The sequence below is a fragment of the Nerophis ophidion genome, linkage group LG21, assembly GCF_033978795.1.
Source record: "Nerophis ophidion isolate RoL-2023_Sa linkage group LG21, RoL_Noph_v1.0, whole genome shotgun sequence".
Classification (NCBI taxonomy): domain Eukaryota; kingdom Metazoa; phylum Chordata; class Actinopteri; order Syngnathiformes; family Syngnathidae; genus Nerophis; species Nerophis ophidion.
In genome coordinates, this window is record NC_084631.1 from 24874623 (window position 1) to 24890637 (window position 16015).

At 38.4% G+C, this 16015-nt stretch overlaps 1 protein-coding gene across 1 annotated transcript in view; it reads left to right on the top strand.

The window, feature by feature from the left end:
- The window catches only part of sv2a (synaptic vesicle glycoprotein 2A), a 78227-nt gene that overhangs the window by 59009 nt on the left and 3203 nt on the right, over positions 1 to 16015 (top strand). Inside the window, exons 11-12 of the mRNA XM_061882332.1 lie at positions 12572 to 12778; positions 12843 to 13002. Coding sequence (XP_061738316.1) covers positions 12572 to 12778; positions 12843 to 13002 — 367 coding nt within the window. The remainder of the gene's footprint in view (positions 1 to 12571; positions 12779 to 12842; positions 13003 to 16015) is intronic.

A 16015-nucleotide genomic window follows, 5' to 3' on the forward strand; every position in this document is an offset into this window, starting at 1 on the left:
ATATTTTTAAGTTAAAGTACCAATGATTGTCACACACACACTAGGTGTGGCGAAATTTGTCCACTGCATTTGACCCATCCCCTTGATCACCCCCTGGGAGGTGAGAAGAGCAGTGGGAAGCAGTGGTGCCGCGCCCGGGAATCGGGAATAATTTTTGGTGATTTAACCCCCATTCCAACCCTTAAAGCTGAGTGCCAAGCAGGGATGTAATGGGTCCCATTTTTATAGTCTTTGGCATGACTCGGCCGGGGTTTGAACTCACAACCTACCGATCTATGACCCAATACAAACATTCCCACTCATGGAGTAAATAAACCACAAAAAGTCAACACACATGGTCACACATAACACAAGCTACTCAATCAACTTTGTGGATATTCTAGAAATTTGTAATTGCTACACATAATTTAAAATCACACCCTTTTAAAGCCACTACAAAGCATGATGGGAAAATGCAAAACATTCTTTAAGGGAGGTCGTCACGGAAGTAACTCTTAATATCCAATTATATTAATCAACAATTATATATCAAATATATCAATATTATGTATACAGTGTGTGTGTGTGTGTGTGTGTATATATATATTTAAATATATATATATTAGGGGTGTGGGGAAAAATCGATTCGAATTTGAATCGCGATTCTCACGTTGTGCGATTCAGAATCGATTCTCATTTAAAAAAATAAAATAATTTTTTTTTTTCAATCAATCCAACAAACCACTACACAGCAATACCATAACAATGCAATCCAATTCCAAAACCAAACCTGACTCAGCAACACTCAGAACTGTTATGTGGGCCTACCGAGGATGTCGTGGTGGTTTGTGCAGCCCTTTGAGACACTAGTGATTTAGGGCTATATAAGTAAACATTGATTGATTGATTGATTGATTGATTGAACTGCAATAAACAGAGCAATTGAGAGGAGACACAAACACGACACAGAACAAACCAAAAGTGGTGAAACAAAAATGAATATTATTAACAACAGTATCAATATTAGTTATAATCTCAGCATAGCAGTGATTAAAAATCCCTCATTGACATTATCATTAGACATTTATAAAAAAAAGAAAAAAAGAACAATAGTGTCACAGTGGCTTACACTTGCATCGCATCTCATAAGCTTGACAACACACTGTGTCCAATGTTTTCACAAAGATAAAATAAGTCATATCTTATTTCGTATAATAGTTAAAACAAATTTACATTATTGCAATCAGTTGATAAAACATTGTCCTTTACAATTATAAAAGCGTTTTTAAAGAAATGTACTACTCTGCTAGCTTGTCAGCAAACTGGGGTAGATCCTGCTGAAATCCTTTGTATTGAATGAATACGGAATCGTTTTGAATCGGAAAAATATCGTTTTTGAATCGAGAATCGCGTTGAATCGAAAAAAAATCTATGTATAATCGAATCGCGACCCCAAGAACAAGAATCGATATTGAATCGAATCGTGGGACACCCAAAGATTCGCAGCCCTAATGTATATATATATATATATATATATATATATATATATATATATATATATACACACATATATACAGTCGCGATCAAAAGTTTACATACACTTGTAAAGAACATTATGTTGTGGCTGATTTTAGTTTTCAATAATTTCTACAACTCTTATTTTTTTGTAATAGAGTGATTGGAGCACATACTTGTTGGTCACAAAAAACCTTAAGGAAGTTTGGTTCTTTTAAGAATTTATTATGGGTCTACTGAAAATGTGACTTAATCTGCTCGGTTAAAAAGTATACATACAGCAATGTTAATATTGGGTTACATGTCACCTCCAAAGACATGCACCTGGGGATAGGTTGATTGGCAACACTAAATGATCCCTAGTGTGTGAATGTTGTCTGTCTATCTGTGTTGGTCCTGTGATGGGGTGGCGACTTGTCCAGGGTGTACCCCGCCTTCCACCCGAAGCAGCTGAGATAGGCTCCAGCACTCCTCGCGACCCCGAACAGGACAAGCGGTAGAAAATGGATGGATGGATGGATGTCATTTTTAGTTTTATCTGACCACAGGTCTTATATTTGTCCATGTGATGTCAGAGGAAACAAAAATTAAGCTGTTTGGCCACAATACCCGGCAATATGTTTGGAGGACAAAAGGTAAGGCCTTTAATCCCAGGCACACCAACCCTACCGTTAAGCATAGCGGTGGTAGTAGTATTATGCTCTGGGCCTGTTTTGCTGCCAATGGAAGTGGTGCTTTGAATGGGACATAGAAAACGGAGGTTACCTCCAAATTTTTCAGGACAACCTATAATCATCAGCCCGGAGGTTGGATCTTGGGCGCAATTGGGTGTTCCAACAGGTCAAAAGTGGTTAAGGAATGGCTAGATCAGTCGAGAATTAAGGTTTTAGAATGGCCTTTTAAGTCCTGACTTAAAAGTGTGGACAATGCTGAAGAAACAAGTCCATGTCAGAAAACCGACAAATTTAGCTGAACTGCACCAATTCTGTCAAGAGTGGTCAATAATTTCAACCAGCAGCTTGCCAGAAGCTTGTGGATGGCTGCCAAAAGCGCCTTATTGTAGTGAAACTTGCCAATAACCAAATATTACCATTGCTGTATGTACACTTTTGACCCAGCAAATTTGGTCACATTTTCAGTAGAGCCATAATAAATTCATAAAAGAACCAAACTTCATGTTTTTTGTGACCAACAAGTATGTGCTCCAATCACTATCACGACAAAATAAGAGTTGTAGAAATTATTGGAAACTCAAGACAGCCATGACATTATGTTATTTACAAGTGTATGTAAACTTTTGATCGTGACTGTATATATAGTTACTTTTGATGCAGTCAGCCCCCCGGTCCAATATTTTTAGCACAATGCTGTCCCCAAGTCAAAAAGTTTGAACACCCCTGTACAATTTATATGAATATCATACACATTTAACATCTATTTAACACTACCTTCCATTCACTTTTAAACCTACATCATTTTAACAAAAATGTAGATGGGTACTCAAACCTCAAAGTACTCATTGGTGCCTACTAGCTGCTGAAGCTAGCTCTCTAATCAATCAATCAATGTTTATTTATATAGCCCCAAATCACAAATGTCTGAAAAGACTGTACAAACCATTACGACCACGACATCCTCGGAAGAACCCACATAAGGGCAATGAAAACTCACACCCAGTGGGCAGGGAGAATTCACACCCAGTGGGACGCCAGTGACAATGCTGACTATGAGAAACCTTGGAGAGGACCTCAAATGTGGGCAACCCCACCCCTCTAGGGGACCGAAAGCAATGGATGTCGAGCGGGTCTAACATGATACTGTGAAAGTTCAATCCATAGTGGCTCCAACACAGCCGCGAGAGTTCAGTTCAAAGCGGATCCAAGACAGCAGCAAGAGTCCCATCCACAGGAAACCATCCCAAGCGGAGGCGGATCAGCAGCGTAGAGATGTCCCCAACCGATACACAGGCGAGCGGTCCATCCTGGGTCCCGACGAGCGGTCCATCCTGGGTCTCGACTCTGGACAGCCAGTACTTCATCCATGGTCATTGGACCGGTACCCTCTCCACAAGGGAGGGGGGGACATAGGAGAAAAAGAAAAGAAGCGGCAGATCAACTGGTCTAAAAAGGAGGTCTATTTAAAGGCTAGAGTATACAAATGAGTTTTAAGATGAGACTTAAATGCTTCTACTGAGGTAATCCGCTAAACCATTTCATGCAATAACTCCACGGTGAAGAAGGTTTTAAGAGGTTTACTGAGGATTTTGTGAAACTAAAAACATACGCAATAAATGATAATGTAAGACGATAATCTTAGCGGAGTTAGCTTAGCCACCTAGTAATTTATTAGCATCGACAAAATTAGCGGAGAACAGGATTACTACAACAAACATGCAACAGCTGAAGTAAGTTATACTTTTTATTGTCACTTTAACACATTTACAGACCTTGCTAAAAGGGAACAGGGCTTCTCAACCTATCTCTAAGGGAGAGCCCAGCCATCCAATGGAGGAAACTCATTTCGGCCACTTGTACCCGTGATCTTGTCCTTTCGCTCATAACCCAAAGCACACGACCATAGGTGAGCATGGAGACGTCGATCGACCAGTAAATTGAAAGCTTTCGGCGGACCGATGCAGGGTCCGCATTACTGCAAATGCCAAACAAATCCACCTATTGATCTAACCATCCACTCCTACCTCAAGACCCGAGGTACTTGAACTCCCCCACTTGGGGCAGAATCTCCTCTCCAACCCGGAAATGTTACTCCACCCTTTTCCGGACGAGATCCATGGGCTTGAACTTGGAAGTGCTTATTTTCCTCCCAGTTGCTTCACACTCAGCCGCGAACCGATCCAGTGAGAGATCCTGGCTCGATAAAGTGAGTAGGACCACATCATCCGCAAAAAGCTGAGACCACAAAACCGAATCTCCTCAACGCCCTGACTGGCCCAAGAAATATTGTCCGTAAAAGTTGTAAACAGAATCGATGACAAATGGCAGGCCTGGTGGAATCCAACCCTCACTGGCAGCAGGTCTGACTTACTGCCGGCAATGCGGACCAAGCTCTGACACTGATCATGCTGTTTGACTCGACAACTTGAATTTGTTGCATATTATTTTACTTGCCAAAGTATTGATATTGGTATCCGTAATTCCAACCTCTTGCAATGGTATCACATTGTTGAGGACACTTGGGGTATCACATATCACCAGTACATTTGATTACCACCCATCATGGTAGGGTACCCGCCTGCATCTTCCCGGGTCATCACAGTTGTCGTCACAGTGATGACATCATGTTGATGACATCACGACGCCACTCTCTGACATTATCGAAAAGCTCTAATGTAGCTTCCCGTCAAAGCCGCCCGGGGAGTTTATTGGCGGCGGGATTGATCGTGTATTGCAAAAGTTTTGGTGTGGTAGTAGTGCACTGATGATACACGCAGCTGCTCCAAAATGCCACTGTTGGTTTTGGGTGCCCTTGTTGGTTCCGTGGTGACCAAAGCTGCAGGCCAGTTGTGTGGCGCTCCAGTGTCTAAAGATGTATCAGTTTTTGACAAACTCTTTATGACCCTCCCCGGTCCACATCTCAACAGTCGGGAAGCGGAATGCCAAACCGCTGACCCGAATAATCCTTCAGTGACCTTTCAAGTTAAACCCAACCTGGGAGAGTTTCTTTACATTGCTTACTTAGATGAGGCTCCTCAGGAATCCCCCTCAGATGAGGAGATGTTTTGGGGTAAAATGCAGTCGCCTCGGCTACGCAAGCCACTGCCCATTTTAAAGAAGACGCTCTGCAGAGTCGAAATGTTTCTCATGCCACATGTCTACACCTGCTTGAGGATGGGAACTCAGTATTGGCATGAGCTGATGGCTACACCTGAAGTCATCTACTTCTTAAACCGGTTGAAGAAACTCTCCGAGCCCACGCGCCGGTTTATCTCTACTCATTACATTCCTGTTTACTTAAAACTTCGAATTTTGGCACGGCTTTTCTGGCAGTCCCAAGTGGGAATATTTTTATTGAAGCACAAAAACCTTGTGATTGCCTTTTTGTTCATGCCCTCTTCTGTCATGATGCCTCTGTTTTATATGCTTCCTTAAGGGACAAAAGTCCAGACCTCTGTCACCCATAGACTTGGTCTATGCTACAGATGTGGGTGTTTTAGACACTACAACTGATCCAACCACTTCACCACTGTGTCAACCAAAAATCTTAAATGTATTACTCCCCATAAAGACCACTAACTGGATCACTGACTTGGGTTGATCAGTCAAGAAATCAGGCGCTTACTCGATCACCAAAGCTGCAGCCCACTAGAAGGTGGCACAAAATCTCCCTCAGAATTATCTTTATTGGCCAAGTATGGAACACAAGGATTTTAATTTGATACTGTGCTCTCTTTGTTCAATGAAAAGAACAAGGAAGTACGCAACAATGACGAGACAGCACAGTACCGTAGCAGCCATTCGTGGCGCCATCTTGGTATGAAACCCGAGGGAGAAATTACAGAACTCAAAGAACATAAAATACATTAAAGGATCAAAGAGCTGATGCAACTGGCTGGCAATTTGTACATACAGCTACAAAAGTGAAAACACAGCAAAAAAACTAAACAAAAACTGCAATAACTAATACATGTTGCGCACAAACGATTGCACCATGCACATGCACAGACAAAAAACAAAATCAATCAATCAATCAAACTTAATTCATATAGCCCTTAATCACAAATGTCTCAAAGGGCTGCACAAGCCACAACGACATCCTCTGCTCAGATCCTATGTCAGGGCAAGAAAAAACTCAAACAAAACACACCATTCCAACACCCACATCGCCGTGATCTCTGCGGTGCTCTAGGCCATCATCTTCTGGAATGGGGAAGGGGCAGCATGGCCAGAGACAGGAACGGACCCAACGAAGCAACCAAAAGAGTCGGACTCCAACCGAGGCTGCCCACGAGTTCTCAGCAAATGTTTAGTCCATCCAAAGAGACCGAATAGTCCGACACATGCCCACACAGCATTGTCCCTTTCCTTCACATCTCCTACGGTCTCTACACAGAGACTAGTGTGGCAGAGAGCCAGCAGCCGCTCTCCTCTAAAAACATGGCCACAAATCTCCCCAAGGCAGACCCAAAAGTTCCCAAAAAAAGAACCAAAAAGCAGCCCAGAATCCAAAAGTGTCACCCCTTGTTGCACATCACAAACACAAAGAGGGAACACAAGGGCACAGAACCCCACTACAGCGGCGCCTACCTTCCACTGACCCAAAACCGAGGTACTGTGCTCTCAGCTCCGTAAAGCCCTGTATCCAAACTTATCTCAGTCCAGGTCGATAGGGAATTCTTGTCTCTGGCCACTTCTAAATCCATGAAGAAGGTAGCCAAGCATTCCCAGAGCAGCTATGAGAGATACTCCAATATCTCCAATGTCAATCAATCAATCAACGTTTATTTATATAGCCCTTAATCACAATTGTCTCAAAGGGCTGCACAAGCAACAACAACAGATCCCATATCAGAGCAAGAAAAAAACTCAACCCAATGGGAACAATGAAAAACCTTGGAGGGGACCACAGATGTAGGGACACTCCCTGGGCGACTGGTGCGATGGATGTCGAGTGGATCTAGTTAATAGTGGGAGAGTCCAGTTCATAGTGGGGTCAGCAAAGGATTATCTTGAATGGAGATAAGTCAGCAGCGCAGGGACGTCCCCAACTGATGCACAGAAAATTGGTCCAACCCGGGTCCCGACTGAACAGCCAGCGCGTCATCTGTGCTCACCTGATAACCTCTCCACGCAGGAGAGGGCGGTAGAGCAGAAAAGAGACGCCAGATCAACTGGTCTAAAAGGGGGGTCTATTTAAAAGGGAGAGTATACAAATGAATTTAATGTGTAGCCTGGGATTTCTACCAAGATGGACCTGAACAAAATAATCTAACCAGGTGGTTCAGGAGCAAGGACACTTGGCTCCTGTTTAGCCCTGCAGTCTCTTCTATCAGTCAAATGTTCAATCAAATCCAGTTTGGATGAGAGAAGATCTTGGGATTGAAGAGAATCACAGAACCATTGCTGGAGTTTCTACCTTTACTCAGACCACGAGGTGACCAATAAGGTCCGTGGAACCAATAAGGAATTCAACACAATGACTGACAAACCGACACTGGACAAAATCTGCATAATTTTTTTTTTGTAGTTTTCTCTCATTTTTTCTATTGGACACTTTTATAATCAAAGTTTATTCATAAAGCCCTTAATCACAAGGGTCTCAAAGGGCTTCACAAACTCATGACATCCCCTGATCTAAACCCAAACCCTGGCTGGCTAATTTCTGCAGAGAACAGGACTATATCATAGTAAAAGTTTTAATATGTAGTCTTTTGATTTGTTGAAAATAAACGTGCGTAAAAAACTGAATTCCATCGGAATTGCGATTCTTATGATACTTTTTTACATTTAGTTTTTTGTCAGTTAAGGGCCTCCATAGTGTTTAGATCCAGCAAGCGACAGGTTTGTCTTGCTGCTAAAGATAGCAAAGTGGCATCAGCATGAAGGAGACATTTGCATTCATCTCCATCTTTGCTGAAGTCAAATGTTTAGCCGCACTTCAGATTCTACGATTTCCTGTAAAGGTCTCGGCTGATCGCATAGCATTCAAAAAATAGATGTCTATCATCCAATGTATAATGGATTTATTTTACATTAGTAGTTCAATTAACACACCATTTGGTCATAAATTAATTTGATTAACAAAAAATCTGAGGAGCCACTTGGTAGCCGAAAGAGTCGGCTCTCCACAAAGCCGGAATTAGTCTGGATACAATCCCAATGTGAATGGTATTATGAGCTGCCAATGTGAACATAGTGTAAAGTGTTTTGAACAACCATCCATTTTCTGCCGCTTATTCCCTTTTGGGTCGCGGGGGGCACTGGTGCCTACTCAGCTACAATCGTGCGGAAGGTGCTGTACACCCTGGACAAGTCGCCACCTCATCGCAGGGCCAACACAGATAGACAGACAACATTCAGACTCACATTCACACACTAGGGCCAATTTAGTGTTGCCAATCAACCTATCCCCAGGTGCATGTCTTTGGAGGTGGGAGAAAGCCAGAGTACCAAAGGGAAGCCACGCATTCACGGGGAGAACATGCAAACTCCACACAAAAAGATCCCGAGCCCGGGATTGAATCCAGGACTAAAATTCATCATATAAACATTTTGTGTAAAATAATTCAGTGCAAACAAATCAGGGTAAAAAAAGTTATGTAAAAAAAAAATCAGTGTAGAAAAATTCAGTGTAAACATTTGTGTAAAAAAATTTAGTGTATAAAAAATACAGTGTAAACAAATCCAGTGGAAAAAAAAATCAGTGTAAAAATTTCAGTATGAAAACATTTTTGTAAAAAAATCAGTGTAAAAAACATTGTGTATAAAAATGTTGTGTAAAACAATCCGTAAAAAAATGTAGTTTAAAAAAAATCGGTATAAAAACTCATTGTACAAAATTCAGTGTATAAAAATTCAGCGTATACAAATGTGTAAAAAAAAATTAAGTGTGTAAAAAATCAATGTAAATAATTCAGTATAAAATGTAGTGTAAAAAATCAGGGTTAAAAAAAAATTGTGTATAAAAGTTCAGTGTATAAGAATTCAGTGTACAAAATTCATTGTAAAAAATGTGTGTGTAAAAATGTTGTGTCAAATAATCTGTCAAAAATTCAGTATAAAAATATTCAGTGTATAAAAAAATTTAGTGTAAACAAATCCAGTGTATAAAGAATCCATTAAAAAAATCTATTGATTGATTGATTGGTTGATACTTTTATTAGTAGATTGCACAGTTCAGTACATATTCCGTCCAATTGACCACTAAATGGTAACACCCGAATAAGTTTTTCAACTTGTTTACACGTTAATCAATTCATGGTATGTAAACAAATCCAGTGTAAAAAAAAAAAATCAATGTTAAAAAATCAGTGTAAAACAATCACTATTAAAATTTTGCGCAAAAAATTCAGCGTAAATTTTTTTGTATAAAAATGTAGTGTAAAAAAAATGAGTGTATAAAAAATCTGTGTAAAAAATTCTGTATAAAAAAATTCAGTGTATAAACAATTCAATGTAAACCAATCCAGTGTACAAAGGAGTCAGTATAAAAAAATGAGTGTAAAAAATCTGTAACAAATTAAGTGTATAAAAATTCAGTGTAAAATAATTCAGCATATACAAAATTAGTGTAAAAAAAATTCAGAGTAGCAACATTTAGTTCAGGACAATTCAGCGTAAGAAAAATTTGTGTCGAAAAATTCACTGCTTTCATAAGCAAGACTCACTTTCGGTAAATTAGGACTGAAGCAAGAAGTAGCCAATAAGGTGTCAAGTAGGAAGTCACATTAGATAGATTAGATTAGATAGTACTTTATTTATCCCGTCAGGAGAGTTGACACAGGTCTTGCATTCAGTTACCTGGGTTACAATATAATTAACATTTCATTGCTGCCCGCTGCATGTTTTCAAACTATAGAAATCATTCCAATTAGAAAAGTGCACTTTTGAGTGACAAACAAAGCTCTGCTACATGCAGACCAGGCTAGAACAGAGTAAGGCACTGAATTTTTAAACACTGAATTTTTTTTCTATGAAATTGTCAGCATAATTTGATGTAAACCAATTCAGTGTCAAAAAAAAAAAAGCTTTGGTTACGAAGACACACATGAACCTCGATACTGTCACCTAAAGCAGTGTTTTTCAACCACTGTGTGTGCCGCGGATGCAGTCTGGTGTTCCGTGGGAGATGATCTAATTTCACCTATTTGGGGTAAAAAATGTTTTTTGCAAACTAGTAATTGTAGTCTGCAAATGATGTGTTGTTGTTGAGTGTCTGTGTTGTCTAGAATAACCGTGTAATACTCTCCCATATCAGTAGGTGGCAGCCGGTAGCTAATTGCTTTGTAGATGTTGGAAACAGCAGGAGGCAGTGTGAAGGTAAAAAAGGTAATTAATGCTTGAACCAAAAAAATAAAAAAAATGTGGGTGCCCTTAGGAAAAGGCATTGATTCTTAGGGAAGGCAATGCGGAACAAAACTAAAACTGAACTACAAAGTAAACAAGCAGAATGCTGGACGACAGCAAAAACTTACTGCAGAACAAAGACGGCGTCCACAAAGTACATCCGTACATGACAATCAACAATGTCCCCACAAAGAAGGATAATCCATCCATTTTCTACTGCTTATTTCCTTCGGGGTCACGGTGGGCGCTGGAGCCTATCTCAGCAACAATCGGGCGGAGGGCGGCGTACACCCTGGACAAGTCGCCCTCTCATCACAGGGTAAAAACAACTGAAATATTCTTGATTGCTAAAACAAAGTAGATGCGGGAAATATAACTCAAAGGAAAACATGAAATGGGCCGGTTTAGCTCGGTTGGTAGAGCGGCCGTGTCAGCAACTTGAGGGTTGCAGGTTCGATCCCCGCTTCCGCCTTCCTAGTCAATGCTGTTGTGTCCTTGGGCAAGACACTTCACCCACCTGCTCCCCAGTGCCAGCCACACTGGTTTAATTGTAACTTAGATATTGGTTTTCACTATGTAAAGCACTTTGAGCGCTATATAAATATAATTCACTCCACGTCAGTTCAACTGCCACAGGAAAATGCCCCAAAAAATAGGAGCGCAAGACAAGAACAAACACTACACACAGGAAAGGAGTAAAAAAGTCCAAATAAGTCAGGGTGTGATGTGACAGGTGGTGACAGTACACCTGCTTTGAGACAAGAGCTGTAGTGATACATGCTTGGTTATGCTTTAAAGCAGGGGTGCCCACACTTTTTCTGCAGGCGAGCTACTTTTCAATTGACTAACTCGAGGGGATCTACCTCATTTATATATATCATTTATATTTATTTATTTATGAAAGAGACATTTTTGTAAACAAGTTAAATGTGTTTAATGATAATACAAGCATGTGTAACACATATAGATGTCTTTCTTTCACGACAAGAATATAAGTTGGTGTATTACCTGATTCTGATGACTTGCATTGATTGGAATCAGACAGTAATGATGATAACGCCCACATTTTCAAATGGAGGAGAAAAAAAGTTGTCCTTTCTGTACAATACCACATGAAAGTGGTTGGTTTTTGGCATCTAATTCATCCAGCTTCCATACACTTTACAAGAAAAACATTGGCGGCAAATTCCGTAGCTTGCTTGATTGACATTCATGGCACCCGAGGGTCTTGTGAGATGACGCTGGCTACTGCCAGTTCATTATTATGAAAAAATGACAGAGAGGAAGGCGAGAAACACTTTTTATTTCAACAGACTTTCACGCCGTCCCTTCCGTCAAAACTCTAAAGGCCGACTGCACATTTCCTATCTTCACAATAAAAGCCCTGCTTCATGCTGCCTGCGCTAACAAAATAAGAGTCTCGGAAAGCTGGCGTGCACAAGTGATGTGCACGCCAGCTTTCTGAGGGATCGCTTGTGCACGCCAGTTTTCCGAGACTCTGTATTTAGTTAGCGCAGGCAGCATGAAGCAGGGCTTTTATTGTGAAGATAGGAAATGTGCAGTCGGCCTTTAGAGTTTTGACGGAAGGTACGGCGCGAGAGTCTGTTGAAATAAAAAGTGTTTCTCGCCTTCCTCTCGGTCATATTTTCATAATAATGATCTTGCAGCAGCCAGCGTCATCTCACAAGACCCTCCGGTACCGTGAATGTCATTTAAGTGACGTCTTGGTGAAGATTGATGATCACTAATTTTTAGGTCTATTTTTTTTTAAAAGCCTGGCTGGAGATCGACTGACACACCCCCCGCGGTCGACTGGTAGCTCGCGATCGACGTAATGGGCACCCCTGCTTTAAAGTCATATCCAACAATTGCGACGACGACTTTTTACTGTCAACTGAGTTTCGTTTTTTTAGTGATACTGGTGGTGTGCCTCCCCATTTTTCCAACGAAAAAGGTTGAAAAACACTGACCTAAAGTGTATTTGGGTGCTTTGAAAGAATGGAGTAGGAGTTTGGTAAAGGCGAGGACTGATCACTGATGTCCGCCGTCCTCAGATCTGTTCAAGTACCGGCTGGTCAACAGCAAGCTAATCAACAGCACCTTCCTGCACAACAAAGAGGGCTGCCTGCTGAGCGACGTGGGCGACGAGAACAACGCCTACATGGTCTACTTTGTCAGCTTCCTGGGCACCTTGGCCGTGTTGCCCGGCAACATCGTCTCGGCGCTGCTCATGGACAAGATCGGACGGCTCAGGATGCTGGGTAAACGTCACCAGAGGTCGCGCTTTTCCAGGCCGGGTGTCAAAATGTCTGCTTTCCCCCTCAGCGGGATCCAGTGTGATTTCCTGCGTCAGCTGTTTCTTCCTGTCCTTCGGCAACAGCGAGTCGGCCATGATCGCCCTGCTCTGCCTGTTCGGGGGCATCAGCATCGCCTCCTGGAACGCCCTGGATGTGCTGACAGTGGAGCTCTACCCGTCTGACAAGAGGTAGCACATGTTATCTACTCTGATTGGTTCTACCACCTCGATGATGCTCATTGCTGGTAGTAATGCTCACTGTTGCCACCTACTGGCTGCTCTGTGATTTGGAAGAAAATACAATAATATCCATCCATTTTCTCATATACCGTATTTCCTTGAATTGCCGCCGGGGCGCTAATTAATTTAAAACCTCTTCTCACTCCTGCGCTTACCTAACGCATGCGGTAAAAGTAAGCATGGACTAATTATTTTAAAACCTCTTCTTACTGCGGCACTTACCAAAGGCATGCAGTAAAAAATTTAGTGTGATGTAAGCTTGGACCTTAAATCTTACTGAATAGCTCTTAATCTTCTTCCCTTTATGCAATTTCAAAATACCGGTATTGAAATCAGCCTCCTCCATTTTGAAAATGATGACAGGGGAAGTGTCACGAGTTTGACCAGGCGGAAATACTAAGCATACGCTAATTATTTTGCGAAGCGAGTTTGACCCGGCAGTAATTCAAGGCAGGTGCATACTATATGCCCTGCGGCAATTCAAGGAAATACGGTAATTGTAGTAATGTTTTGTACTTTAAGATCAATTATGTTATTTGGTTACATATAATCACAATATAACAGTAATTATAATAGTAGTGTTGTTTTGCATTTTACAACAATTATCTAAATGTTATTTTATTAAAAATAAATACTAATATAATAATAATGATATAATAGTTTTATTGTTTTGTACTTTAATACCTGTGACGTAAATCTTATTTTATTGAAAATGAATACCAATGTACTAATAACAACATAATAGTAGTAGTTTTGCATTTTAGTACCTATTATATAAATGTTAGTTTTATTTTGTACTTTAATACCTGTTATATAAATCTTATTTTATTACAAATAAATACCGATGTATTATTAACAACATAAGAGTAGTAGTTTTGCATTTTAGTACCTATTATATAAATGTTAGTTTTATTTTGTACTTTAATACCTGTTATATAAATCTTATTTTATTACAAATAATTACCATTGTATTAATAACAATATAATAGTAGTAGTTTTGCAATTTAGTACCTATTGTATGAATGTTATTTCGTTACAAGTAAATACAAAAATATAATAATGATGATAATATAGTAGTAGTAGTTTTTTAATTTAGTATCTGTTATGAATGTTATTTTATTACAGAATAAAAAATCATAATGGAAGTGGTGTTTTGTATTTTAATATCTACTATAAATTTTGTTATTTTATCAAAATAATGTACTAATAGTAGTGTTTTGTATTTTAGAACCTGGTATTTAAATGTTATTTCAAATAATACCAATATTATAATAGTTATATAATAGTTTTAATTTTATGTACTTAAATACCTGTTATATAAATCTTATTTTATTAAAAATGAATACCAATGTACTAATAACATAATAGTAGTTTTGCATTCTAGTACCTATTATGTAAATGTTAGTTTTATTTTGTACTTCAATACCTGTTATATAAATCTTATTTTATTACAAATAAATACCAATGTATTAATAATAATATAATAGTAGTAGTTTTGCAATTTAGTACCTATTGTATAAATGTTTTTTCGTTACAAAGAAATACAAAAATATAATAATGATGATAATATAGTAGTAGTAGTTTTTATTTTAGTATCTGTTAAATGAATGTTATTTTATTACAAAATAAAAAATCATAATGGAAGTGGTGTTTTGTATTTTAATATCTACTATATAACGTTATTTTATCAAAATAATGTACTAATAGTAGTGTTTTGTATTTTAGAACCTGTTATTTAAATGTTATTTCAAATAATACCAATATTAGTGATATAATAGTTTTATTGTTTTGTACTTTAATACTTGTTATATAAATCTTATTTTATTACAAATACATACCAATATAATGATAATTATATAATAGAAGTCGGGTTTTGTATTTTAAGATTTGTTACGTTATTTTATTACAAATAATACCAATATAATAATAATGATATAATAGTTTTGTTTTTTACTTTAATTCCTGTTGTATAAATCTTATTTTATTACAAATAAATACCAATGTATTAATAGCAATATAATATAAGTAGTTTTGCATTTTAGTACCTATTATATAAATGTTATTTTGTTACAAGTAAATACAAAAATATACTAATGATGATAATATAGTAGTAGTAGTTTTTCATTTTAGTATCTGTTATGAATGTTATTTTATTACAGGGGCGGTATTGCTCGGTTGGTAGAGTGGCCATGCCAGCAACTTGAGGGTTGCAGGTTCGATTCCCGCTTCCGCCATCCGAGTCACTGCCGTTGTGTCCTTGGCCAAGACACTTTACTCACCTGCTCCCAGTGCCAGCCACACTGGTTTAAATGTAACTTCGATATTGGGTTTCACTATGTAAAGCGCTATGAGTCACTAGAGAAAAGCGCTATATAAATATACTTCACTTCACTTCACTACAGATTAAAACATCACATAATAGTAGTGGTGTTTGGTATTTTAGTATCTACTATGTAACGTCATTTTATCAAAAGTAAATATAAAAATAATGTAATGGTAGTGTTTTGTATTTTAGAACCTGTTATATAAATGTTATTTTATTACAAATAATACCAATATAGTAATAGTGATATAATAGTTGTATTGTTTTGTACTTAAATATCTGTTGTATAAATCTTATTTTATTACAAATAAATACCAATGTATTAATAACGATATTGTAGTAGTAGTTTTGTATTTCAGTACCTATTCTAGAAATGTTATTTCGTTACAAGTAAATACAAAACATGATAATGATGATAATATTGTAGTAGTAGTTTTTTATTTTAGTATCTGTTATATGAATGTTGTTTTATTACAAATAAAATATAATAGTAGTAGTGTTTTGTATGTTAATACCTGTTGTATACATTTTATTTTGTTACAATTAAAAAAATATATAATAGTAGTGGTGTTTCGTATTTTAGTATCTACTATATAAATGTTATTTTATTACAAATAAAGTAGTATATAGTGGTGTTTT